Source organism: Alexandromys fortis, unplaced genomic scaffold (assembly GCF_014885135.2).
Source record: "Alexandromys fortis isolate MF-2015 unplaced genomic scaffold, M_Fortis_MF-2015_v1.1 scaffold_23, whole genome shotgun sequence".
NCBI classification, from domain to species: domain Eukaryota; kingdom Metazoa; phylum Chordata; class Mammalia; order Rodentia; family Cricetidae; genus Alexandromys; species Alexandromys fortis.
The window spans coordinates 3,704,421-3,730,282 of NW_026067907.1; the positions used below are offsets into that span (position 1 = coordinate 3,704,421).

The 25,862-nt window shown below is 46.1% G+C and overlaps 1 protein-coding gene across 5 annotated transcripts in view; it reads left to right on the forward strand.

The window, feature by feature from the left end:
- Tiam2 (TIAM Rac1 associated GEF 2) overlaps positions 1 to 25,862 on the forward strand; it is a 234,998-nt gene that overhangs the window by 102,729 nt on the left and 106,407 nt on the right. For all 5 annotated transcript variants that reach the window (XM_050135807.1, XM_050135806.1, XM_050135809.1 and 2 more), the window contains 2 exons: positions 23,004 to 23,113; positions 24,407 to 25,612. In XM_050135807.1, the coding sequence (XP_049991764.1) occupies positions 24,413 to 25,612 (1,200 nt within the window). In that variant the 5' untranslated portion in view covers positions 23,004 to 23,113; positions 24,407 to 24,412. The remainder of the gene's footprint in view (positions 1 to 23,003; positions 23,114 to 24,406; positions 25,613 to 25,862) is intronic.

Below are 25,862 nucleotides of genomic sequence, written 5' to 3' on the forward strand. Positions count from 1 at the left end.
TTTTTTTTTTGCCTTTTCCTAATTTCTGTGGATGATGAGCACTTCTTTATCTTTCTTTTTTTGTGTGTTTTTGTTTTGTTTTTTTTGAGATGAGGTTTCTCTGTAGCTTTGGAGCTTGTCCTGGAACTCGCTCTGTAGACCAGACTGGCTCTAACTCACAGAAATCTGTCTGCCTCTGCCTCCCGAGTGCTGGGATTAAAGGCGTGCACCATCACCAAGGGGCAGTTTATAGTTTTAACCCTTGTTTTCTTTTATTTCACCCTATGCTGATGATCAGTCAGCAGCAAGGAATACTTCTGCTGAGCTGCTTCTCAGTAATGACCTGAGTGACCTTCCAAGTGTGGTCGGCACAGACTTGAGTTTCTCAGACTCAGAGCAGAGGGGATTTTGATTTTTGTGTGTGACTGACTATGAAATACAGGGCCTTGTGCACGCTAGCAGACACTAATCACCAAGTCCTCAAAGTTTTTAAAAAAAATGATTATTTGAAGTTTTCACCCATGTGTGTGATCTGTCCTGGTCACACCTGTCACTGACCCTCTGCCAGGCTCCTCATCCCCACGTATACCCCTCTTCCTACCTCGTCTAGATTCAACTTTCATGCCCGTTTATATTTTGCTCTGTGACCCACTGAGTTGAATCAGGGGCCGCCTCTACAGACATGGGCATGGAGCTGTCCATGGGAGCATGGGGGTCACAGGGACTTCCTCCCCGCCAGAAGCCCCCCATTGTCAATAGCTCCCCTGCGCAGGCTGTTTCCCATCAGCCTCTCTCTTATCCACGACTGAACGTTGGGCCCAGCCTTGTATAGATTTGATGCTGGCACCCACAGCTTCTGCAAACTCACGAGTGCTATGACCTCATTTCATGGCTGTCCTCTCCATCGCCTGGCTTTTTATTCTTTCTACCCTCTCTCCCATGACCAGACTTTATTCTATTCTAGAGGAATTTCTACACCATATTTTATCATTTTCTCCCTTCCATGTCTCCTCCAATCGAGGCAGAAGCCCTCATGAGCATGCCTTTGTGAACATGTGTGCTCCCACAGTGTAGAATATTCATATGCTTGATTACAATCAGGACGACAAGCTTCATTTAGTCTCGACTGGGCATTTAAGCAAAACAGTGTTTTTCATGGCCTGACATGTGTGAACACATATGCCATTCACTCCCACCTTTTATTAAGAAAATTTGCAAAATTTTTCTGAATACAAAAAAGATCAAAAGAGAACCACATAGTGAGAACCATCAACTTGCCACTTAAAGTCTGTGATCGTTAGCATTTCTTTGATATTTGCTTTTAGCTATACTTTTGCATTATGTGCTTCTGAAGTAAAAACTTCCCGAGTAGCAATTTGCGTGCTTCTTGGGGATCATTGCCAAGGAGTTTAATTTTAGATGCTTGTTAACACATATGCCCTGTTACACCATCTTGAATTGGAGCAGGAAAAAGATGATGCCTGGCTTTCTGATTTGAAAATTTGCTGGATTTTGGAATTCAGGGATGGAGACCTAAATAGAGAGTATTTTATCGAAGCTTCCGTGTCTAAGGAACTTGAAGATCTGTCTTACATCATTTGAGACCCTGGTGACTTTGTACACACTCAGAGCTAAAGTTAGTGGGGTGAATTCAACAATAAAAATGCAGCCAGACATTGCAAGCACACTCGAAGTGTCTGGTCATAGTTGACAGTGACTCGTCACCACAGATCCTTCTGACATTAAAGGGATGTACTTACAATATGTACTACAAGATCAGAATCACTTTCCAATCTAGACGCAGGAGTAATACATAGATGCTCATGTGATTCCAGACAGGCGATTGTACTGACAGGGCGTCCACCCTTAGACGCTGCTGTGCCTTCCTTCTGGTAGAATGTTTCCCTTTGTACCTAGGAGTCTTCTCCTTGTCAGGGTTACTTGGAAGACGTTTTATTCCCCCACTCCAGGTTATTTATGTGTATGTGTTATTTATTTTGTCTTTGTGTGTGTGTGTATGTGTGTGAGGTGTGCACGTGGTGGGCGGAAGCGATGCATGTATCTGTGTGTCCCTGTCTGGAAGGCAGACATTGACTGAGACAGGGAAACTGAGCCTGGAGTTTATCATTTTGACTAGACTGACTAGCCACTGGACTCTCAGATTCGCCTATCTCCTCCATCTCCCCCCATGTAAGCACTGGGTTCCAGGCATGCTCTTTTATGTGGGCATTGGGGATCAGGTTCTCCTGCTCTGCACGCCCTTTGCCATCTCCCAGCCCTGCTCAATTTTTTTTTTTTAAGTGACAGACATGATGTAGCTAGATTTAGAGAACCAGCGGTCAGTGACTGTAGTGGTACTATTAGTCTTCCAGTATTTATCTAGGGCCTTTCAAAAACACACATTTGGGGAATTCTCAAGTTTTCTGTTCTGTGACTGGGCTGCTATGGCAACCTTCTTAGTCAGTCAGAGGCTGTGGTTACTTGGGTGTGTGTATCTTTGCTCCAGTGCTTGGTGCTGAGCAACTCTGTCACCTTATGCCTTCATTATGGCCTCTGTTACCTACCTAATATTTATATTTAAGAGAGTCTGTGACCCAGCCTAACTTTCAGCTCCTGACCGTTTCCCACCTCCGCCTCCGCCCCCCCCCAGATGCGGGGCTGTGGGTATGAATTACCACAGTGGGCTAAGACATCAGTTCAAAATACGGAGTGGAAGGAGGCTGGATTGGGTGATTTTGTTTTGTTTTTAAACCCACTCTACCAGCGTTAAAAGTTTTTGGCTCTGTATTAGTTTAATTTTTTTTTGTGGCAATTCTATTTGCTTTATAAATATTATACTGGTGACTTTATTCAATGTTTTTTTATTTGCCAATTTAGGTTAGGAAGCATCCCCTCAAGTGTGTGTTAAGCTATGTAAAATATTATTCTCAGTGTGGCTTTTTTTACGTGTCGATGCATACATGTCAATATGGTATGTTTTAAAATCCAAGTAAGAAATTAAAAGTCTGTCTGGACTAGAGTCAAATCTGATCCTTAATAACTCACCTATTGCATATTTAGCTCCACTCACCTATTGAAAAGTACCTGGATGTGCACACATGCCACAGCGCATGTGTGGTCAGAGGATGATGGACAGGTGTCAGTTCCCACCTCCCACCATGCTGAGGTTGGTGCTGTGCACTGCAGTCTAACTGGCCTGTGAGCTTTCTGGAGATTTCCCCCCCCACATCCTACTGTAGCAGTTCTGGGGTTACAGATGTACCCCACTGTATCTGCTTGTTTTACATGGATTCTAGGGTTTTCTATGTGCCAGCAAACAGTTTAAGTCACTGAGCCATCTCAACACACCGTACTACTTTTTGTTTGTTTGAGACCTGGTTTCCTTGTTTAGCTCTGGGTGTCCTAGAACTGCTTTGTAGACTAGGCTGTCCTTGAACTCACAGAGATCAGCCTGCCTCTGCCTAGGTTTAAAGTCCTGGGATTAAAGGCGTGTACCACCACCACCGTTCAGCTCCTGGTTACATTTTAGAAATGAAACTGTTTCCTTACAAAGCTCTCACCACACATTCAGGATGGGTTGTATGTCTGTATACTTAGAATGCATGTACCTTAAAAATGTAGGATTTTTATTCTTTCGAATATAGCCCCAGAAATTTAAACACTACCACAGAAGTGTAATTCTGTGCTGTTCAGCACCTAGTCAACACCAACAAAAATCTAATATAAAGATGACCTGAAAACATTGTATATTTTTAGGTTTAGTATCTCTCATCAAAGGTTGAAGTGAGGCTTAAAAACTCTACCTCTGCTGTGTAACTTTCATTTACAGTAATTTAACACATGTTATTGATAAAGTAGCTCCACATTTAGGTTATAAGGACTTTGAGTGTAAAACGCTATTGCCGCGCTAACTTGAAAACAAACAAACAAAACAAAAACACGATTCCAACAAGGCACACAGAATGAGGGTCTGTCTGATATTTTGCTAATCACAGCATCATCTTTAGGGCTGCTCTTGAGGCCCCGTTTGACGACCATAGCATTCCATCTGTGGTTTTGACCGCTTTCCCAAACACAAGGATGGTAGGTGTGTATTCTCAGTGCTCCAGGACCTTTACAACGAGCATAGAGCGGCTCTGGAGTGAGTAGGACTTTATTCTGCACGCCTTGCAGCCGGGCTCCTGTGGAGCTCCGGTGGTCATGGTGGATTGCCGGCCCAACAAGAGCCTAGTCATGGGCAGCCCAGTGTCTCCGAAGCGTGGTGGCAGGCCATCCTGGCTATTTACTCCAGGCAGTGTATGGAAAAACCACTTTCTGGTTAAGTCTGCCTCATACTGTTCCATCAATGGAAAAAATTGAACATGATGAGGGTGTGTAGCAAGCGAGCAGACAGAAATACATCCAGCATTGCACACGATCCGTTTTTAGCTCCTAACGGCTGAGCAGTTGAAGTGTTAGACACCGTTTCCTGGCTCAGCAGGGTGGAAGGAAGACAGACCATGGCTCCTAGCTGGGAGAAGGCTGCTACGAACAACTGGCCACAGCCACCGTTCTGACCAAGGTAGGGTCCTAACGATGTTTATTTCTGTCCTTCCGAGTTGAGCCAGTTCACCTGGGAGGTGGGTTTTTCCGGAAACTTTCCTCGGCAGCACACCCTCGAGTGCCGCCTTTGTCTCCCGTTAGTTTATCCTCAGACAGCACACGTTAGTGAACAGAAAGGAATTATTATCCGAAGGGACGGTGCACACATGCTCCCGGACGGCTCTGGGTGATGCGCGGCAGCTGCTGTAGAATGTTTTATGAACTGAAAATTCTCCAAGCCGATTTGTACAGGCTGTTTTCCCCCTACGATGTCTGAAGGAAGCGCCCATTTCTTAGTTTGATTGTGTTAAAACTATTATGTGACTGTTGCATATCTTTCCCAGTTGATGGGGGCGGGTAGTGGGAAGCTGAAGTGTGCCTCCAATTATATTTTGGCCATTTCCCATTTTTGTGTCAAATGCAGCTTTTAGCCGGGTAACGGTTTCATTTTCTAACTTGTAGTCTGCTGTTCACTGCTCAGTATTGTTTGTCCTTAGACTTGTCCTGGACTTTTGGGGAAAACAGAATCCATTGTAGTCTAGGTGGGGAGCCCTTGGTGTAAGCAGAGTGAGGGATCCAAGGGGTGGCATTCATTAAGGCTTGAACTCTGGGCAGACGCTGTCCCAGCCGAGGGCGTGTGCTGACAGCGGGGACAGAGAAACCCTAGCTCAGGTCCCTCTCGCTTGGCTTACCATTCATTTGGCCCAGCATGTAATTCTCAGAAAATTGGTGGGTGGAGAGACAAAAATAGGAAGATCTTTTGAAGTCATAACTTGGAAGTATATTTATAGGGGACCTGGGGAGTCCGGGTTCATCTGTATGGCTCCCGGAGCGTTTCCTAGGATGCTTTTGCCTTTTTCCGTGGCCTTAAGTCAGGGGTAGGGATTTCAACAGTCTTTTGCCTTTCTCTATGAATATGCTATGTGTGAGTGGGGTCGTTCAGTGAGAGTTCCTTTTTAGCTGTAGGAAAGCTGTCTTCCCGTGGGTGTGGTGGGCACCCCCAGTCCATCCTGTCCTTCATAGACATGTCTTTGGGAGGGTGGAGGCGTGGGGGTGACGTTCAGGTCAGTTATACCCACAGAATAATTAGTCTCATTGTTGGTTCCTCTTAATGTCAGAAATCTTGCTCAGACGGAGAAGGGGGAGCAGTGCAGAGTGGGGATTCTCGGTCCCTTTTTCTGCTGAGTTGGACACTTGGCACCGGCTTAGGTTTTCATAGGCTCACAGGCAGATGCCAAAGCTGCAGAGCCCAGTGACTCAGGCCCACGGCTCCAGCTTAGCGAGTATCGCGAATACATCCAGATAAAACCATCAGCGATGGTTACAAGTCTTCTCAGGCCATGCTTACGGGGAAAAGACGTAACTACAGAATGAATGAATGAATGAATGAATGAGTGAATGAGTGAATGAATGAACGAACCCGGAATTCCTCTTTAAGTACCCGAGGTACTTCCGCAAACTTGTGCAGGCCTTCCAGGATTCCCTGTTCTGTGGAGTTCACCTACGTGGCGATAATAAATTGATTTATTGTGATCTGCACCTCAATTGCTAGATTTCTTAGAAAATTATTTCCTTTTTATAGAACATTCTGAGAGCCGAGGTCGTTTTGTACCTATTTTTACTTTTTAAAGAAATAGCATTTTCTCCTTGGAAGTTGGATGTGTCTTAGAGACAGGCTGCTTTGTGAGAGCCAGAAAAGGTAAGTATTTCTGAGAAGAAGGACTTATGGAATTAATAGGATCAAAGGAAGCCATTGATATGGAAGAAAATAAAAGTGATGCTGCAAACTACAGGGGGCCAATAATTGGATTTTAATAGCAGTGGTTGGGTAGTATTTTTTTTTTTTTATTATTACTCAGTCTTGCTTAGGGACCTATAGGAATAGATGCCCATAGTTCTGTCTGGGTATAATTTTATTTTCTGTAGTTCTGGGGTTAGAATCCAGGGTCTCTTGCATACAGGCAAGTGCTCTGCTATTGAGCTACCTCCCCAGTTCCCCAGTGCTCCTTAAAACAGGCTAACAGGTGTTAGGAAGACTTCACCGTGTCCCAAGGATCTATTTTACATTCTTCCTCGATGCTCCCCCCACTTTCTCTCTATAGTCTTTCCAAGTCTTTTTGGTGTTGTTGTTTTGTTTTGTTTTTTTGAGACATGGTTTCTCTGTGTAGCCCTGGATATCCTAGAACTCGGTATGTAGACCAGGCTGGCTCCAAACTCAGCCTCTGCCTTCAGGGGCTGGGATGAAATTGTGGACAAAGTGTTGAGCAGAGCCTGGCTTTCCCCGTTCTTTGTAGGCATAGTTACAGAGACACAGAGCTGAAAATGAATCTTAGATAGTTTTATAAACTGGAAAAACAACTGAATCCGAAGATCCGAATGGCAGAGGAAAGGAGTTAGGGGTCAGGATATCTTCTTCGCTCTATCCTCACACTATTTTAAAACTGGGGACTCCCTGGTGTGTCCGTGTCTGTGTATCTATAGTAAGTTAGTAATGGCCTCCGTGTACACGCATGTGTTCGTACAGGCACACATTTCGCACGCTCACATGCACCTCTGTTTCCTTACTCCTCTCCTCCTCCTGCTCCTTCTCCCTCTTTTCCATCTCCCCACAAATCCCTCCAGTTTAGGCAGACTTACACATCTATGCAGAGGAAGGATTTCTGCCTTTTCAATTTTCACACAGGTCACAACTCTGCTCGAACCATGGCCTTCATCTTTGTACTGTTGCTGCGGAGAGCTTCTGCCTCACACAGTCACCCTAACCTGTTTGGCAAGGTGGTGGTGGCAGACATTCTTGTACCAGTCCAGTCCCGTGTCAGCCTTTGATTAGGAGGTGGCATTTCTTTTTCTTTGCGTTGTGGTGGCTGTTTGCCCTTGTTCTATAAAGACAACAGATATTCAGAGCAGTAGGAGGCAGAGGCAGGCAGATCTCTGAGTTTGAAGACAGTCAGGGCTACACAGAGATACCCTGTCTTGAAAAGCCAACAACAACACACACTCACATACAACATACACACAAGGAAAAAAGGATTCATTTTTGCTCATGGTTTTTATATCTGAGAAATCCAGGAGCATGACACAAAGAGACAAGGAGCAGGCAGATTCGCTTCACGGCAAGATTTTCTTTTTTTTCTTTTAAGATTTTTTTTTTATTATGTATAGTGTTCTGCCTGCATGTATGCCTGAGGGCCAGAAGAGGGCACCAGATCTCATTACAGATGGTTGTGAGCCACCATGTGGTTGCTGGGAATTGAACTCAGGACCTCTGGAAGACCAGCCAGTGCTCTTAACCACTGAGCCATCTCTCCAGCTCTCACAGCAAGGTTTTCTCACCGTAACAAATTCCCTTTTGCTATAGTGAGACACCCTTCATACCTGGAAGAATTAGAACAATCTGGGGAGAAGGACCTGGGGCTGAATGATGGACATAATTTCTAGGTCCCACTTTCCCAAATACCGGATATTGACAAATGAAATTTCAACATGAATTTTGGAGGGGACAAACCACAGAAGGCAGGAATGTTCCTCGTCATGTTTTAGTTGGAAGACGTCCCCTTGCTTTCTGGGTCAACATTAGAATATCAGTCGGGTTTCTCCCGTATGAATTTAAGGCTTCAGACCTTCTGAGCACTCACAGACTCTGGAGGTTGGAAGGCTGAAATCCAGGTACATCAAGGCCGTACTCCTTCCGAGACCCAGGGAAGAGCCCTCCCTTGGCTACCTCAGCTTCTGGTGGGGGCCAGTGCCTCCTGGTATCCTTGGTTTGAAGCTTCGTGACTCCAGCATCTGCCTCTGCTCCTTGGTCTCATTCTGATGGTCTATTTGGGCTGTGCCAGTTCTTTCCCTGGCAGTTGGCACTACAGCAGGGACAAAAAACAGAGTCATGGGCTGGGGTGTCGCAAGGCAAGGCCCTTGGGAAAAAACAGTTTACGTATAAAGTGGTGGACCAAGTTATCGCCTAACACTCTATCAGACGGCTATGGATAAAGTTGATGTCAGGAATCCTCCGCAGTCACTTTCCTGTCTTGTTCACCGAGACGAGGTCTCTCAGTCAAACCCAGAGCTCAACCAATGTGGCTAGTCTTTCTAGTCGCTTTGCTCTGGGGATCCTACCTGTATTTCCGAGACTGGAATTACAGGCAGGTAACCACTCCCACCTGATGTTTACGTAAACTCTTGGCCCTCTTGTTAGTATGGTGAGTGCTCTAACCACTGGGCGATCTCCCTGGTTTTTATTTACTTAAGTTTTCTAATTCCTTTAGTTAGCATGCAAATTAAAGAGTTTCATCGTAGCATCCATACATTTAACATTTAACATTGTATTTGGTTCTCCACCTGGTGCCCTCTTCCCGGTCCCCTACACTTGCTGGTCTCATTTTTGCCCCTGTTGAGTCCTCCCTCTTTCAGGTCATGGAATATTTTTCTTCATCCCCCTCCCCCCTCCACTGCTCTATTACCTTTATGGGCTTTTCCTTGTCTCCTTGACCCCTTAGTGTTGGAGTCCCTTGGCTTCTCCTTGCTGCATGAGGCAGAGCTCATCCAGCTTACCATCTTCCCTTGCCTGACTACGGCCTTACATATCCAGCTACCCCACTCAACATGGTCACGTTCCTGTCTAGTGGCAACACTCAAACCCAACATGTCCAGCATCAATTCCCTAATCTTTCATGTTATCCAGCTTCCCTCTGCTGTGACAGGAGGGACAGGTGTTTTGGGGGTTTGTGACAGCAGCAGCTTCAGTCTGGGTTTGACTGACGGTTGTTTTGGGACCTGTGATGAGGCGGTATATCATGGTGGAGAGCATCATGGTACAGTGTGGCCCACCTTGTGGCAACAGGGAAGAGAGAAAGCAAGATCTCAGGGTCCCAGTAGCTCCTTAAAGGCACCCATCCCACTAAGGCCATATCTCTTCACAGTTTATCTCCTTCCGGATGTGCCAAGGGCTGGCAACTAAGGCTTTAATCTATGGGGCTTTAGGGGATTAATTTTCACAGTGTTTCAATCTGTATTGCAGGCTGACCTTTAGCTCTTGATTCTCCCGCCTCAGCTTTACCAGTTCTGGGATTACAGGCATGTGCCGCCATACTCAACCCTGTGTGGATATTTGAGGTCAAAACTGTAACACACTTCCCTAGTCTGCTCTATTCTGCCTGCCCTTTCCCTCTAGTGACCTAGACTAGTCTTGGGGTTGTCCTAGCATCTCTTTTGGCTACGTCTCTCCAACGTATGTCCTGTCTTGTCTCACCGTATCCAATGTCTGTCCCCTCCTCAGCCCCACTCAGCTGCATCCTGACCTTTCTCACCTGATTCCTGACCCTGGCTTAGCGTGTCTGTCTGCCTCTGCTTGTCTTGGCAGTGCAGGTGCCTGTAAGCACCCATGAAGAGCCCTCTCTGCCATCTGATTGTAGCTCAGTGTCAATGCGAATAATCCCAGTGCTTTGGATGCCTCTCCCAGCTGCACTCTCAGCTTCTCAGGCCTCATTGCTCCCTCTGTGTTGCTCTTTGCTCTCTTTGCTCCTCTGCTTCAAACCCATTTGCTTTACACTCTCCGTCCACTGCGATGCCCTGTCCTCCCTTCCTCTTTCCGTAAGCTGAATGCTCTGTCCTCCCTTCCTCCTTGTCTCTTACCGTCCTCCGGGATGCTCCATCCTCCCTTCCTCCTCATCTCTTTCTGTCCTCTGGGATGCTCCATCCTCCCTTCCTCCTTGTCCCTGGGCACCTTTGGTTTCACCATCATTGTCCTGAGGTTTGCTACTGTTTCCACTCTGAAAGGGAAACCTGGGAGTTAAATGTGCTTTTTAAGAAGATGGAGTAATTCCAGGAACATTTTGAATTACTTTGATGCGGTGCCATGTTTAATGACTTGAATCATTGCCGTGACATAATACCAGATAAAAGCAACTTAAGAGAGAAAGATTTTTAGGCTTACAGTTCCTGATGTGGTCCATCATGGTAGGGATGGCAAGGCAGTGAGAGTGTGAGGCGGCTGGTCACTGGCGTTGTAGCCAGGAAGCCGAGAGTGATGAATTCCGGTGCTCAGCTCTCCTCCCTTTTATTCAGGCCATGGTCCCACCATGTGGGACAGCTCCAACCACAGTGAATGTGGGTCCTCTAATCTAGACAACCCCTCACAGGCACGCCCAGAGGCTGGTCTTCTAGGTGACTCTAGAGCCTGACAATTTGGCAGTTAGTATTAAAAAATGATGAGAAAGATCCTGGTTTAGGGTGGAGAGATGACTCAGAGGTTAAGAAGACTGGCTGTTCTTCCAGAGGTCCTGAGTTCAATTCCCAGCAACCACATGGTGGCTCACAACTATCTGTAATGAGGTCTGGTGCCCTCTTCTGGCCTGAAGGCATACATGCAGACAAAGCACACTATACATAATAAATAAATCTTAAAAAAAAAAAAAAGATACTGGCTTGATTCCTACTTTTTCTCCCCCCCCCCTTAGTGATCTTAAGCAAACCATTTAACCCTTGGAGACTTAAATTCCTTTTTCTATAAAGCAAGGACAATTGTGCGAGTTAATAGTGAGGGCTCTTATTTCCCATGGATCGTTGACACCAAGCAGCATCTGCAACATGCTAAATTCTTCCCACTCCTCCATATATCCATAGGCATTGAGTTTCAAAACATTTCAATCCCTATGCAATTTTAACAAATTAAGGTTAAATACTTTTTTTTTTTTTTTGTACTTTCTTGAGTCAAAGCCTCAAGAATTCCAGGCCACCCTTGGATTTGCAAACAAGCTGAGGGTGACCTTGAACTCTTGACCTTCCTACTTTTGCCTCCCAAGTCCTTGCAATTTTAGTCGTGGGTTACCATTGTCTAGCTAAACCAGCAACCTTAAAGTGGACTTACTAGTCCTGTCTGCCCCCCCCCCCCCCCCGCCCCCAAAGTTTGAATAAATCGTTGGGTAAACTCTTAGCAGATTTGTGTGTAATCACAGGCATTGAGAGAAGTTGCCGTGAAGTTTTTTGGGGAACTCGATCCAGTTAGCTGATGACTAAATGACTTTTGGGGTAACTTGCCATGGTTTTCTCTGGCTACATGGATCGAGCTCCCATGACAATGTCTTATTTTTTCTTAAGGGTAACTTAGACAGTAGCCTTCAGATAGAAACCTAGTAAAAGTGAACCCTGAAGTGGGGCCCTGCCTCCAGTTAAAGTAGAATGGTCACGCATTTACAAGGGTACGGGACACACCTATTTACACGAAGGGGAAAATGTGTGGTTTGTGCCCGTTCATTTTTCAGGTTTAAATGGAACATTGTATAATGAAGAAAGACTTTTGCCAAGAATAACTTGGTGGAATCACTGGAGCGTATTTTAGTTGTAAAATGTGACTGAGGCTCAGGGGTTCGACGTCTGCTTTCAATTTCCTGAGGCACGTGTCTTATCCATGGGTCTCTGCAGCCAGAAATAAGGAAGCCAATGGTTGCAGCCCAGCAGTCCAAGTCCCCGCGCTGCCTGTATTGTGGGGTGAAGCCTGGGTGCTGCTTGCAGGAACCAAGCTTGCTTTTGTAGAGCAACTCAAGCAGAGTGAACAAAGAGAGGATATTTAAAAGTCGGGCTGACAGTTTTGACTGTGGAGGTCATAAGTTATAGAGGAGAGCCCATGAAACCCATGTTAACTCTTTAGAATATTTGGTTGTGGCTCCTGCCCCTGAACAGCACAAGGTCTTGGGGGACTGGAATGTAGGGGAGAATTTGGATGGTACTGATGGAGACCCGGGAGGAAGGGTAAGGTAGGATGAACATTAATATGTTAAAAACAAGCAAATGCTAGGGGGTGGGCCGCTGGCAGAGCGCTTGCCTTACAAGCCTGACGACGACCTGCACTCAATCCCAGGACCTTCAAAAGCAAAAACATCAATTAGAAAAGCTTTTTAAAAAAACAAAACAAAACAAAAAAAAAAAAACAAAGCAAAACACAATAACAGTGTGGTATGTGTGGGCAATCTCGGTGCTGGAGAGGTAGAGACAGCTGGATCCCTGTGACTCCCTGGTCACTCAGCCTGGCCTGCTCTGCTAGTTCCAGGCCAGTGAAAGAGAATTCTCAATGAGAATACAAGGTGGATGCTGTCTGAGGTACAGCAGTTTGGGGTCCTTTGGTTTCTGGACCCAAATAAGACATATGCATGCTCACCCACACAGACAAATGCACTTATACACAAGCAAAAAGAAACACACACACACACCACACACACCACACACACACACACATACACCGCCGCCGCCACCACCACCACTAAAACACAACACTTGAAAGTGCCTGGCTGGAAAACAAGACCTGTTGTGATAATTCTTAAAGGAAGATGTTTTCTCCTTATCAGGGCTATTTCATTCAATTCTATGATTTTGCCTGAAAGGATTTTTTGTTGTTTAATCCCTGAGCTGTTTTCGGTTCCTGTGATGGTTCAGCTGTAGCCAGCCACTCGATTTAGTTGGCATTCGCAAACATACCAGCAATATTTGTGGGATGTGGTCTGCGCGCTGCTGGAGTTGTGTGTTCTCTATTGCTGCTCCGTGTGCCTCATGCCTGTAATCTCCCTCCCATCCCACACAGGCTGACAGTTGCTCTGAAAAAGGGATCCCATTGCACTCTGTCTGCTTTCCTTGAAGCACTTTGCAGGAATCCTGGAAAGTCTCCAAGCCATTCCTCCCGACTTGCTGAGTGGAGCAATTTATGTCCTTTCCCAAGAACACATCTTTTCCTGTCAGTGCCGCCCTGGAGAGGCACCCTGCGTGTCTCTGAATGGGTCCCTTCAGGTGTATCTGGGCTTGGGGTGGTGGACACTTGATTGCCAAAGCTCCCCCAGCTGCCTCTTTCTCTTTGCTTCCTCCCCGTTGCCTTCTCTTTCCTACTCTGTCATTGACATACAGAGAACCCTCAGTTTTCGGTTCCCGCCTTCCTTTCTCCTCTTCCTTTATCTGAGGGGTCCCACTCAGCCTCTGAGCTGCAGTTAACTTTCTTACCAAGCCTTCCCTGACTCTTAAGAATTTTCATATCCATTTGCAGTTTCTCTGATGTTAGAACTCAAAGGAATGAGGACCACAGACTTGACCTAATTTAATTTAAAAGGGATTGCCCCTTTCTTGTCTGGCTCCTACTTGCAGCCCAGGTGTTTGTCTTGGGTGATTTACTTTCTGAGTTTTTGGAGACTGTTTGCTCTGGTTTTCCAGAGTAAGTCTTCTTAGTAGGCCCGTGTGGTAGTTAATCTGGACTGTCAATTTGATTAAGGATCAGTTGGGAATTTAGTAGCACGCACCTGTGGGATTCCATCTGAGGGTTTTTCAGGGACAGATCATGGGGATACTGGCCCAATTTGAAGAGATTACTGGGAGGTTATAGGATCCCCTCTCTGCCTGGCCACTTGGTGTGCATTCTTGTGTGGATAATGTCTGTCCACGGCCTCTTCCTGCCAATGGTCTACTTCCTGCCTACCATACAGTGAAGAGCCTCTGCTTGTACCACCATGCTACGCTCCCATGCTACAGGCCTAGACACAGGTATCCAAGTGACACAGACCCTTTGAAATCATGAGTAAGGTAATTGACACACAGGGACTGTCACCTTTCCACCCTGTCCTGAACAAGCTGGAAACTTTTCTCTTACTCCATTAATGCTTCAGTCATGTGTGGATTCGGCAAACTACAGGATACCTGAGTCTTTAGATTTGCTATTTCCCATTACCCTGCCTTCCCCCCTCCTTGTTTTGATAATTATTCATATACTTTATTATAATAAATATATGTACCATGAGGAGAAAATACTCTTTAAGGTTTATGACATAGCTTTTCCCCCTTTCCTTTCTCTCTTCCTTCTCTTCCGCCCCCCCCCCCCCTTTGAGACAGGGTTTCTCTGTGTAGTCCTGGCTGTTCTGGAACTCATTATGTAGGCCAGGCTCTTTGAACTCACAGAGATCCTTCTGCCTTTGCCTCAAGAGTACAGGGACTAAAGGTGTGGTTATGATGCTATATGACATTTGTTGTTGTTGGTGGTGGTGGTGGTGGGTTTTTTTGTTTGTTTGTTTGTTTTTCAAAACAGGATTTCTCTGTAGTTTTGGAGCCTGTCCTGGAACTAGCTCTTGTAGATTAGACTGGCCTTGAACTCAGAGATTCTCCTTCCTGTGCCTCCTGAGTGCTGGGATTAAAGGCATGTACCACTACTGCCCAGGGTTTTTCAGAATACTAGACAAACAGATTTATCTATGCATTTTACCGATGTTTCACAACCCAGTATATAAACAAGTACCAGACATATTGTATCAGAACCCAGTATATAAGCAAGTATCCAGACACATTGTATCAGAACCCAGTATATAAGCAAGTACCCAGACACATTGTATCAGAACCCAGTATACGAACAAGTACCCAGACACATTGTATCAGAACCCAGTATATGAACAAGTACCCAGACACATTGTATCAGAACCCAGTATACAAACAAGTACCCAGACACATTGTATCAGAACCCAGTATATAAGCAAGTATCCAGACACATACTGCATACTGTAGTTTTATCTTTACTGGACACAATCTGCCATTATTTTTTCAATTTTCTGTTCTCTCTACTTTTTGCTGGGACTGATTCATTATGGAAACTTCATGACCCACCAGTGGGCTGAGATCCTAGTTTGAACAGCAATTCTGTGTGGATGCTGCAGATGTTAGGGTTTCTTACAAAGTAGGTGTGAGTTCTGTGACCACCCCCATACGATGAATGGGCTTAACTAAGGTGATGAACTGTGCCCCAGAGCTGGGTCATTGTCCCTGTGGAATTTATGACTTTCCCCCTGTTGGATGTCAGCCATGCTTGTCCACTGAGCTCAGTCTCCTGGGGCATTCAGTACTGCCCAGTGGCTGACCCTTTCATCTGTTCACCGCCCCCACCCACTGCCCTGGAAGGGAATTGGTGGGGTTCAACTGTGCTGCTCAGCTGAGAGGCCTTTAGCACAGCTTGTTTCCTTCCCACTCTGTTGGGAAAGATTACAAATTCCTGCAGAGACCAGATGTTCTTTTGCCTGCCTGTTTACCCGAATGAGTTCAAGTAGCCTTAGATTTAGAAACCGGTCCCTCAAGTCCAGGTACCTTTTGTGGTTCATTGACAAAAGATGACAGAAAAGGGTTTGGGCAATATTGGCTGAGTTTACATTTGGATCCTTTATAGACCTGAATGCTACTGGTGTGTGTGTGTGTGTGTGTGTGTGTGTGTGTGTGTGTGTGTCCCTTTCATGGAGATTTGTAGTCACACGTGGAATAGTAAAACATTAAGAATGGTCTTCTCAGCCTCAGCACTAGGGGCACACCGGACTAGACACTTACAGTGTGGAGCTGGTGTGCTGTCTGATGTTGACATCTGGCCTTGCTGCTACATGCCACCAGCATGACCTCATTCCTTTATGGCTGTGTCCTTGGAGGCCACAGCCTCCAACAGTATTTTGATCATGCTAAATGCTGTCTAGAGAGCAATCTCCCTGGCTTGCAATGACTGCTTTGAGGCATTAAGAGTTACCAAGTGAGTGATTGGGATTATTTGCTCACCTTTCAATCACAAGGATCTAATTTTTCAAGTTTTCAAGTGTGTGACTTGGGCCATTGTTTTGGGCATTTGATACCTCTTGTAAATTATGTTGTTTTATATACTATGATTATTTGGGGGGAATTGACCAAAATCACACATACTACTAGTACAATTTAGGCAAATTATAAATTTGGTTTTTGGAGGTTTCTTTTTTTTTCATTTCCTTTCTCTTTCTTTCTTTCTTTCTTTCTTTCTTTCTTTCTTTCTTTCTTTCTTTCTTTTTAACAAGGAGAGGGGATTCAAGGCAGTGTTTCTTTGTGTAACAGCCCTAGCTGTCCTGGAACTGGCTCTGTAGACCAGGCTGGCCTCAAACTCAGAGAGATCTGCCTGTCTCTGCCTCCCAAGTGCTGAGATTAAAGGTGTGTGCCACCACTGCCCCGGCTTACAATTATAAATTTGTACATAAATATTGACAAGGTTTAATGGCTGATAATCAGTTACAGATCTGAAATGGCAGATGATGAAAGATTTGCCATCACATTACCCAAACCAGTTTACAGCAGAGGGAAATCATATTTTTTTTCAGGTGGTTTCACATAAATTTCCCCACCTGACTCAATCTACATGGTGGGCATGCTAGATATTTTTTATCTTTAGTTTGCAAATGGGAAAAATGAAATCCAGAAAGGACGACTATTTCTCCCAACATCTTAGATGCCATACCAGACCTAAGTCAGCCTTCCCCCAACTTTGATGATACAAACCAGACCAAATTCTGAGCCTTGTCTCCTGCATGGCTGAAACATTTCTGCCTGACCCAAATAAAAAGATGTCATCAGACCTCATGGTGGGTAGTGACAATGAGCCCCTATCTTATCTGGCTCTTGCTCTGACTGAGGGATTTGCCACTGGGCTGTGAAGAGCCTATGAGTCCAGCCTTCTAATCTCTCAGAAACTGTGGAGCCTGTCAGTGTCTGCTTGTGGTAGAACTTGGGATTTACTGTCTTGCTCAGCCCCCCAGCTCTGATCACCCCAGCATTTGGACCCAGCCCTTCTTATGGTCCCTCGACTCCCGGTCCCTCAGCACACTATCTACCCGCTGGCTTCTTCCGCTTCTCCATCTGGGCTCAGCTCAGCCCGAAGATGCAATAGTCCTGGTTTGTTTTGGTTATCTTCTCTCCTGCTGTAAGCCCTGCACTCCTCTGAGAACAGAGGCATTGGCCATCAGGGTATCTCACTCTGAAGGCAAATGACAATGAGGTAAGTCTTTTTTTAGTTTTTTCAAGACAGGGTTTCTCTGTAGCTTTGGAGCCTGACCTGGCACTAGCTCTTGTAGACCAGGCTGTCCTCGAACTCACAGAGATCCGCCTGCCTCTGCCTCCCGAGTGCTGGGATTAAAGGCGTGCGCCACCAACGCCTGGCTGAGGTAAGTCTTGTACTTCCTCACGGAAGATGTTTCTCTCTGGTAGCTCACCATGATTATTGTAATTTTGATTGCCTGTTTGTAAAGTTGTGTACATTTGCTGACATTTTCTGATCACAATTTAAAAACCAGAGAGCCCCTTTCTATTCCGGTTTGTGTTGAGCTTAAGAGGCCGCCAGACAGTCATATGAATAGGGGCTGGGGAAAATGAAGGATTTCTTTTTAAGGCTCTTGGGATTGTGACTATCGTGAGCAATCTGAATCTTACTATTATATAATAAATGAAGGTAATTATGTGACCCTTTGTGCATGGCCTCCAAACTTTGCTGTGTGCCCTGCTCAATGCCCTATGCATTTCATAGGACCTTTGTTCACATTCTATTCCTATGAACTGTAGGCCTCACTGTGTCTGAGACGCCTACTATGTATTATTGTAGCTTATATACCTTCAGGCCTATGAACTGTAGGCCTCACTGTGTCTGAGACGCCTACTATGTATTATTGTAGCTTATATACCTTCAGGTGTCCTGTTGCAATTTGGTATATTCTAACATATATTTTTGCTACTTTCAAGTGCCAAACCTCATAACTACATCTTTTTTTAAGTTTACAGGAATTTTTTTGGTTATTGTTTTATTATTTTGGTTCCAGTCTCTTTACTATCAAAACGAGTTTTTAAAACCCAAATACTATAGATTTATCTTTGTAAAGGAGTTGAGGGGCAGAGGTTTCTGAAACTTTGACTTACTTATTTTCTTCTTTTTGGACAACAATCATAGCTGAAGCCTGAAGGGTAAATATCTTTGTCAAAGTCACCAGGGACAATAGTTACATAGTGTCTCGCAGGGGTTACCCTGCCTGTCAGTGAATTTCGCAGATGTTGGATGTACTCCTGTTGGTGCCTTTTGTACGGCTGCTCCTTTTTCCAGTGGGTGGTGCTGACCAGGTGTGGTGAACATCTGGTCAGCATTTGCCTCTGTTAGTGTGCTTACTGCTGTTGGCTTCCCTCACCCCCCCCCCTTCCCACTTTGGGCTCTTTCCTGTCTTAGTAAAGGAAACTTAGCCTCATGGTCTGTGAGGCTGTGGGTCTGCCGTTCAAGCACAGTCAATGGAGAGAGACCTGGCTTTTGGTCTGTGTCCAAATCAGTCCTCTAAGCTAGGAGTTGCCTTCATTGATCCCACAGGTGTTCCCAGAGGGCTTCCTGTGAGGCTATGGTTCAGGCATCTCTAGTCAGACAGGGTTGTAGTGAAGGATAGGGTCTTCTGGTGCATTTCCGAAATTATCACAAGCATAAAGTAGTTAAGGGCCTGGGCATGCACTAAGTTGGGAGAGTGCTTGCTTGCCCGGCTTGCACAGAGCCCCAGGTTGATCTCAGCACTGCATAAGCTGGGCCTGGTGGTACATGCCTGTAATCCCAGCCTTTGGGAGGTGGAGGCAGAACCAGGAGTTTAAGGTCAGGCTGAGATACATGAGGCCTCATGCCACTAAAATTAAAAGATCCTCTCCTCTCCTCTCCACTCCTCTCCTCTCCTCTCCTCTCCTCTCCTCTCCTCTCCTCTCCTCTCCTCTCCTCTCCTCTCCTCTCCTCTCCTCTCCTCTCCTCTCTCTTCCACTCCCCTCCTGTCCCCTCTTCCCCTCCCTCCCTCCCTGTTTCCCTTAATGCCTTGGGTAGCAGGAGAGGCAGTGAGAGACACAGCCTGTTGGCACAGAGGCTTCTACTCAAGTATAGACGGGATTCTTGTCTGCAGTGGGAAAGTATTTCCGGATGGGTCGGCATGAAGTAAAGTCATAGTTTAAGGAAGAACCTGGTGAGATGGCTTAGTGTAGATAAAGGCACTTGCTGAGCAGGCCTGTCCGCCCAAGGTTGATCCCTGGAATCCTTGTGAAGACGGAAAGAGAATAGACTTTGTTCTCTGACTGGCACATGTGTACCATGGCACGCATGCCCCCTCCCCATATGGACACAATAATAAAAAATATTTTTTTAAAAGAAAATTTTCTAATATAGATTTTTAAGTATTTGTGTTAAGGGCACATTTGAGAGCTCTTTTAGGGAAAAATACACTTAATTGTGGATGTATGTGGACTTCTCAAGAGAATATCATTCAAAGAGACCTTAAGTAATCCTTTTAAGAATTTATTTGTATTATTTTTAATTATGCATATGTGTGCATGTCGATATATGCATGTAAGTATAGGTGCCTGCAGAAGCCAGAGGTATTGGAACCCCTGGAGCTGGAGTTACAGGTAGTTGTGAGCTGTCTAATAGGTGCTGGGGAACAAAACTCCAGGCCCCTGGAAAGGCAGTACGTACCCTTAGCCACTGAGTCATCTTTCAAGTCCAATGGACATTATTTCTGAGAAATAATGATCTCTAAGGTGCTTTGGGCAGGATTACAAGCTTATAAGACAAAGAATATTGCTCAAAAAAAAAATTCTTACTGACCATAGTACACAAGAAAGTTAGGGCTTGTGTGTTGGTTGTAATCTACGGTCTTACCCCAAGAGATTTCCGTGCAGTCACAGTGCTACCAATAAAAGGTTCAAATTCAAAGTTTAAGCTTTGCTGTTCCCCTCCGTTCATTGTTAACATTCTTATCTGCGATCTCTCAATTGATATCTCTGGAGGTGATGTCATGGTAAATTTTGTTGTATTGAAACTCTTGACCTTTTTTAGACAGGGTCTCCGGGAGTCTAGGCTGGCCTCAAGCTTGCCTCTCTGCAGGTGGGAAGGGCCTTGGACTTGTGACACTCCCTCCATCTCCTGACACTGGGGTTACAGTTGTGTGTCATCACAGCTGGCTTATGGGTTCTAGGGTAGTGAACACAGAGCCCTGTGCATATTAGATAAACAGCAGCTGAGCTACATCACCCCCTGTCCTGACCTTCTGGGTGAGGTGCCTTCCAGTCTCAGCCGGCTGCAGGGAACAGACTTCCACTTGGCATGGCACACCCTTCTGCAGCTGTGAGCACCGACCTCTGCCATCCAGAAGTATCTGACAGTTGGCCTCACACTGGCAGGTTCCCATAGCTCTGGAGTACCCTGTGGGGTGTTGCTGGATCAGAAGGGCCAATGAGAGAGGCCCAGGAGCCTTTCTCTTTCATGTTGCCACTGGTGACAAAAGTATTAAATTGAACGCAGAGGCTCACTCCCTTCATTGACTCTGAAGGTCCAAGAAGCCATAGCTGGGAACATCTGCAGCCATTTTTACCTCCCTCAGTTTAAACACACACTGTGCTACGGGGAATAGACTAACAGCTCAGGGTGTGTACTTCACAGAGATGGGACTCTGTGCTTGTGCTCCTATGTCAGACTGGGCCTGTATTCCCATTACTGTCCCTTCTTGGTGTATGTATAGGGGAATGGCTCACTGTAAGGCAGGGGGAAGTCACATAGCAGGCTGTATTTTAGTTTCATTAATTAGGTGTTAGCCTCAGTTTTAATTGGTTCAAATGAGCCATTAAGCTTCCTTCTTGCACCCTGGACTCCCCTCCCCCCCAGCATAAAACATGTTTGTAAGGATAGAACCAATCAGGGGACGTGTGGCTTTGGTTTTATTGAAAGGAACCTGGGTCCAGTGCCACTGGCTTCTCCTCTCTTCGACTTTGTAAGGCATGATGGATCCATCCTGAGAGAATGTACAAGAGCCAATCAGCAGACGAAAAGAGGCCAGCCTCAGGACTCCTCAGGGAGACGAAAATGGAAACCCCAGTGAGGAGCCTCTACCCACGGGGGTGGCAGTGTCAGAGTGGTGGGATACAGAGTTGGTGGGGATGGGAAATGATGCAGCTGTTGTGAAAACAGCTGGGTCCTTAGCGGACGAGGACCACTTCATCTAGCGGGTCCACTTCCGGTTCCTACCGAGGAAGGCTGGAAGCATTATTTGTTCACCCATGTTGACAGCATCATTATCCATGTTAGCCAAGAGGTGGGAGCAACTCAGACGTCTACCATAATCAGTGAATAGATGAGAAGAGTGGATATGGCCACGCTCCACGCACATGGGGGTGTCATTAAACCCTAACTAACAAGGAAGGGGGTTCTGGCGGGCACTCTCGTGCGTGAACTTCAAAGACATCTTTCTTTGTAGAATAAGCAAGCAGCAGGTGGATCAATATTTTGTGATCCTCTTTTATGGTGTGTATAGAGTTGTCACATTTGTGGAGTCAGAAGGTGGAGCGGTGATAGCCAGTGGCCTGGGGTGTGAAGACCAGCATATCACTGCTCAGTGGGCTACTGAGTTTCAGTCCTGCAGGGAGAAAAGGATGTAGCGATGGATGGTGATGATGGCATCCCGACATGGGATGCTTAGTGTTGTTGGGCCAAAACTGAGGAAGATGATCAGTCTTGTTAGGCATGCTTTAATATAGTTATGGAATCAACTCCAGAAAAGAAACTCAAAAGTCCTCTTTCGACTCTTCATCACTTTGCTGTTTATATCTGTGAGAAAATAAAGGCAGAACGCCACCAGATGGCACTTCCCATCCCAGCCCTCCCCACTTAGATGGCTGCCTTGTCCTGTGGAGGGTGACCTCTGGCCCCCACCAACACATGCTGGAGAAAAAGTCAAACTCATGGGTGAGGTCAGCCTCCCTTGTAACTTAGAACTTTAGGCAAGGACTGTGATTTTACTTGGGGCTTTTGTTTGTATTTCGTGGGCAAATAGAGAACAATGTGCTGTTCTTGTCCTGCAAGGGGAAGGAGGGAGTGGGGGGAGGCACGTCCCTACAGCCTTGTCAGCAAAGTCTGTTTTCCTGGGAGTGGTGACAGATGAGCCTGGCTCATTTGAAGGTTCTCACCTGCTTCTGCAGCCACAACGGCTGTCATTGGCTGTGCTCATGGAATGGACAGTTCTGGCAGCCTGTAGATCTCTAACAACTTGATCAATTGGGAAGCTCACAGACATCTCATTTATTATCTTGTCAGTGTGTTGCTTTAGTTCATGAAACTGTTTTATTTATTTATGGGATTTATGGGGTGGGGACGTACATGCCGTGGTGTGCATTTACAGGAGTGTCCCTTCTGTCCACCACAAAGCATCCAGGGACCTAACGCAGACCGTCAGGTCTAGCAGCAGATGCCTTTGCTCACCCAGCCATTGACAAGAGATTTTTGAACATTAATACTTTATTTCTGGATAATCTTTATTAAACCATTGGGCTATTTATTTATTTATTTATGCATTTTAGAGATAGAATCTAATATACTCCAGACTCGTAGCCTACTACCCCAAATTTGCTGCATAGTCAATGATGACTTTGACCTTCTGATCCTTCTGCCTCTACCTCCTGAGAACTGGTATTATAGGCACATGCTGATGTGCCTGTTTTAAGCCATGCTGAGGATCCAACCTAGGGCTTTGTAGGTTATTAGCAAACACTACCAATTGAGCTACCTCCCCAAGTTTACTTTTTTGCTTTTCCTTATGTGTGTAAAATGCTTGATGGAGTTTTCACGTGTTTTATTTGTGTGTGTTTGTTTGGGTTTTCAGGATCACCTCAAGGACTCACAGCCCCATGCTTGTTAAGTGCCTGCCTCCTTCCCAGGAGCTGTAAAACCTGCCCAGCGTTAACCTGCCTCCCAGCAGAGGCCAGGCAGCAGGTAATGACAGCTCAGATTCATGGGCCTCTCACAAGTGCGGGACCCACTGAGTAATGAAGAAGGGTTTATTTGCTCCAGTGGCTGGGGTTTTAAAGTCTTTGATAGCTGCCACGAACCAGATAACCATCCATTTGATTTCTGCTCTGTGAGGCTACAAGCTTTGATGTGCAAGAATGAAGAGCTTACAAACCTGCTAAATATGCCTGGAACCTGACAGGAAGTGCTGCTGGCTCATAACAGTTCCGTACTGATGAGCTTTAAAGGAGTTGGGGGAGGTTTGGAGCAAATCTTAATTTGCATTTTGCTTACCTCCTCAACTCCTTGTGCTAACTGGAACTTTAAAGGGAATTTAAAGAGACCAGAACCTTTTTCTGTTGCCCACATCCTAAACTGTAAGTATTTGAACGTTTTTTTTCCCCCAAAGCATTCTAAAGTTAATTGACTAGGGCTGTGGTTGTTTGGGAACTCAGTATGACGTTCATCTGGCTCCCAGGGTTCGGCACCTGTAGATTCATCTTGCTGTCAATTGGATAATTTTTTTTTAAAATGACAACACTACTGAACTTGTCCAAACAATTTTCTTGAAATGATTCAGCAGGAAACACAGAGTGACACCGGTTTCCATGGCATTTCCATTGTCAAGCGCTGTATGTGTAATCTGAGAGAAAAAGTACACGGGGTGGTACATGTTAGGGTACGTTGTCAGTGCAAAGATTGCACTCAAAGACCTGAGTTTTTTGTAATCCCCAATATTATATGAGCTGTTGGCCTCAACAATGATTCCTCTGTAATGAAAATGTAATTTCCCTGATACCTCTCTGATTGTATGCCCATGCGTCTAGACTCTGTTTCATTTTTACTTCAAAGATCATTAGCCAACATTGGGTCCAAGGGCTCTACTTTTAGTGGATACTTTGATGCCTGTTCAGTTTTGACAACGCACCACTGATAGTGCACTTAAAATCCCTAACACGTGGGTTTTAAGGGGATTTAAAGAGACCAGAACCTTTTTCTGGTGCCCACGCTCTAAACTGTATTTAAATACTTACAATGCAATAGTCCATGTGACCAGTGTGGCCTTTTGCAACTGGGGAACCAGTTCTCAAATGACTCTTGTCTCTGCGCCTTTGACTCTGGTCAGGCATGGAAAGAAATGTCCTGTACCCTCCAGTCCCCTTGTTTAATATTATTAACTATTGTTTATTATTATTATTGTATTTAGAAAACCCTGTTTTACTGCAGTGTAATTTAGATCATGACTCATACTGATAGAACTGTTCTCCGGTTCTTTAGGTTAAAATGGGGAACTCTGAGAGTCAGTATACCTTCCAAGGATCCAAGAATCATAGCAATACTGTCACCGGTGCTAAGCAAAAGCCTTGCTCCCTGAAAATACGCAGCATTCATGCAAAAGATGAGAAGTCTTTGCACGGATGGACTCACGGAAGCAGTGGAGCCGGCTACAAGTCCAGGTCCCTAGCCCGAAGCTGCCTTTCTCATTTTAAGACTCACCAGCCTTACGGCACCAGACTCAGTGGGCCCACGTGCAAAGTCTCAAAGGGCACTGCCTATTCTAAGCACAGAGCGAATGCCCCAGGAAATGACTTCCAGGGCAGCCATGGTGCTTTCGTGCCCGAGAATGGCTTCCACTATGTTGGCCACGAGTCAGGGGAGAGCCACGTGACCCCCAGGGACTGCAATGGACACCTCCTCACCTGCTACAGGAGAAATGAGAGCATCGCGGGGTCCACCCCACCAGGCGAGGACCGCAGGAGCCCCAGGGTGCTCATCAAGACACTGGGGAAGTTAGATGGGTGTTTAAGGGTTGAGTTCCATAACGGTGGCAACCCCCACAAAGGGCCCTCAGAGGACCCCAGCGGACCTGTGCAGCTGCTGAGATATTCCCCTACGTTGGCATCGGAAACCTGCCTGGTGCCAGAAGCTAGGCGGGATTCGGGTGCAGACTCCCCAGCCAGCCAGCGCCCCTCTCCCACTGACTGTCACCTGCGCTCCAGCAAAGGCAGCTCGCTGAGTTCGGAGTCATCTTGGTATGACTCCCCATGGGGCAATGCTGGAGAGATGAGTGAGGTAGAGGGCTCCTTCCTGGCTCCTAGCACCCCGGACCCCAGCCTCCCTACCAGCTTCCCACCCAGCGACACCAAAAAGCCTTTCAACCAAAGCTCTTCTCTCTCCTCCCTCCGGGAACTATACAAAGATGGCAGCCTGGGATGCAGCTCTCCCTCTGGGACCTGCCGTTCTTCTGATGAGTATATCGGCTCCCAAGTCAGCCTGGGCAACCGCGTCTCATTTGCATCTGACATGGACGTGCCCTCCAGGGTGGATCACAGGGATCCCATGCACTACAGTTCCTTTACACTCCCCTGTCGCAAGTCCAAAGCCTTAACTGAGGACGCCGCAAAGAAAGACACCCTCAAAGCCAGAATGCGTCGCATCAGCGACTGGACAGGAAGCCTCTCTAGGAAGAAGAGGAAACTGCAGGTGAGAACACGCTGGGGTCCGGGCGGAAGGGTCCTAGAGTTTCCCCGTCTGGGTAGTGATGGTAATCTGTGACGATGTTAGGTGAGCCGGTGAAGGGAAGGGTTTAGCTGGACCCAGCGTGGCTCCGTTTCTGATGGGGGTTTACTTTCTCATTCGCTTCAGACACGCACTTTGATTCATAGCGTCAAGGCATGGGGCAGGATACCACTACTGAGTGGGTAGCTGAAGGATAGACTGATAATTTCATGGT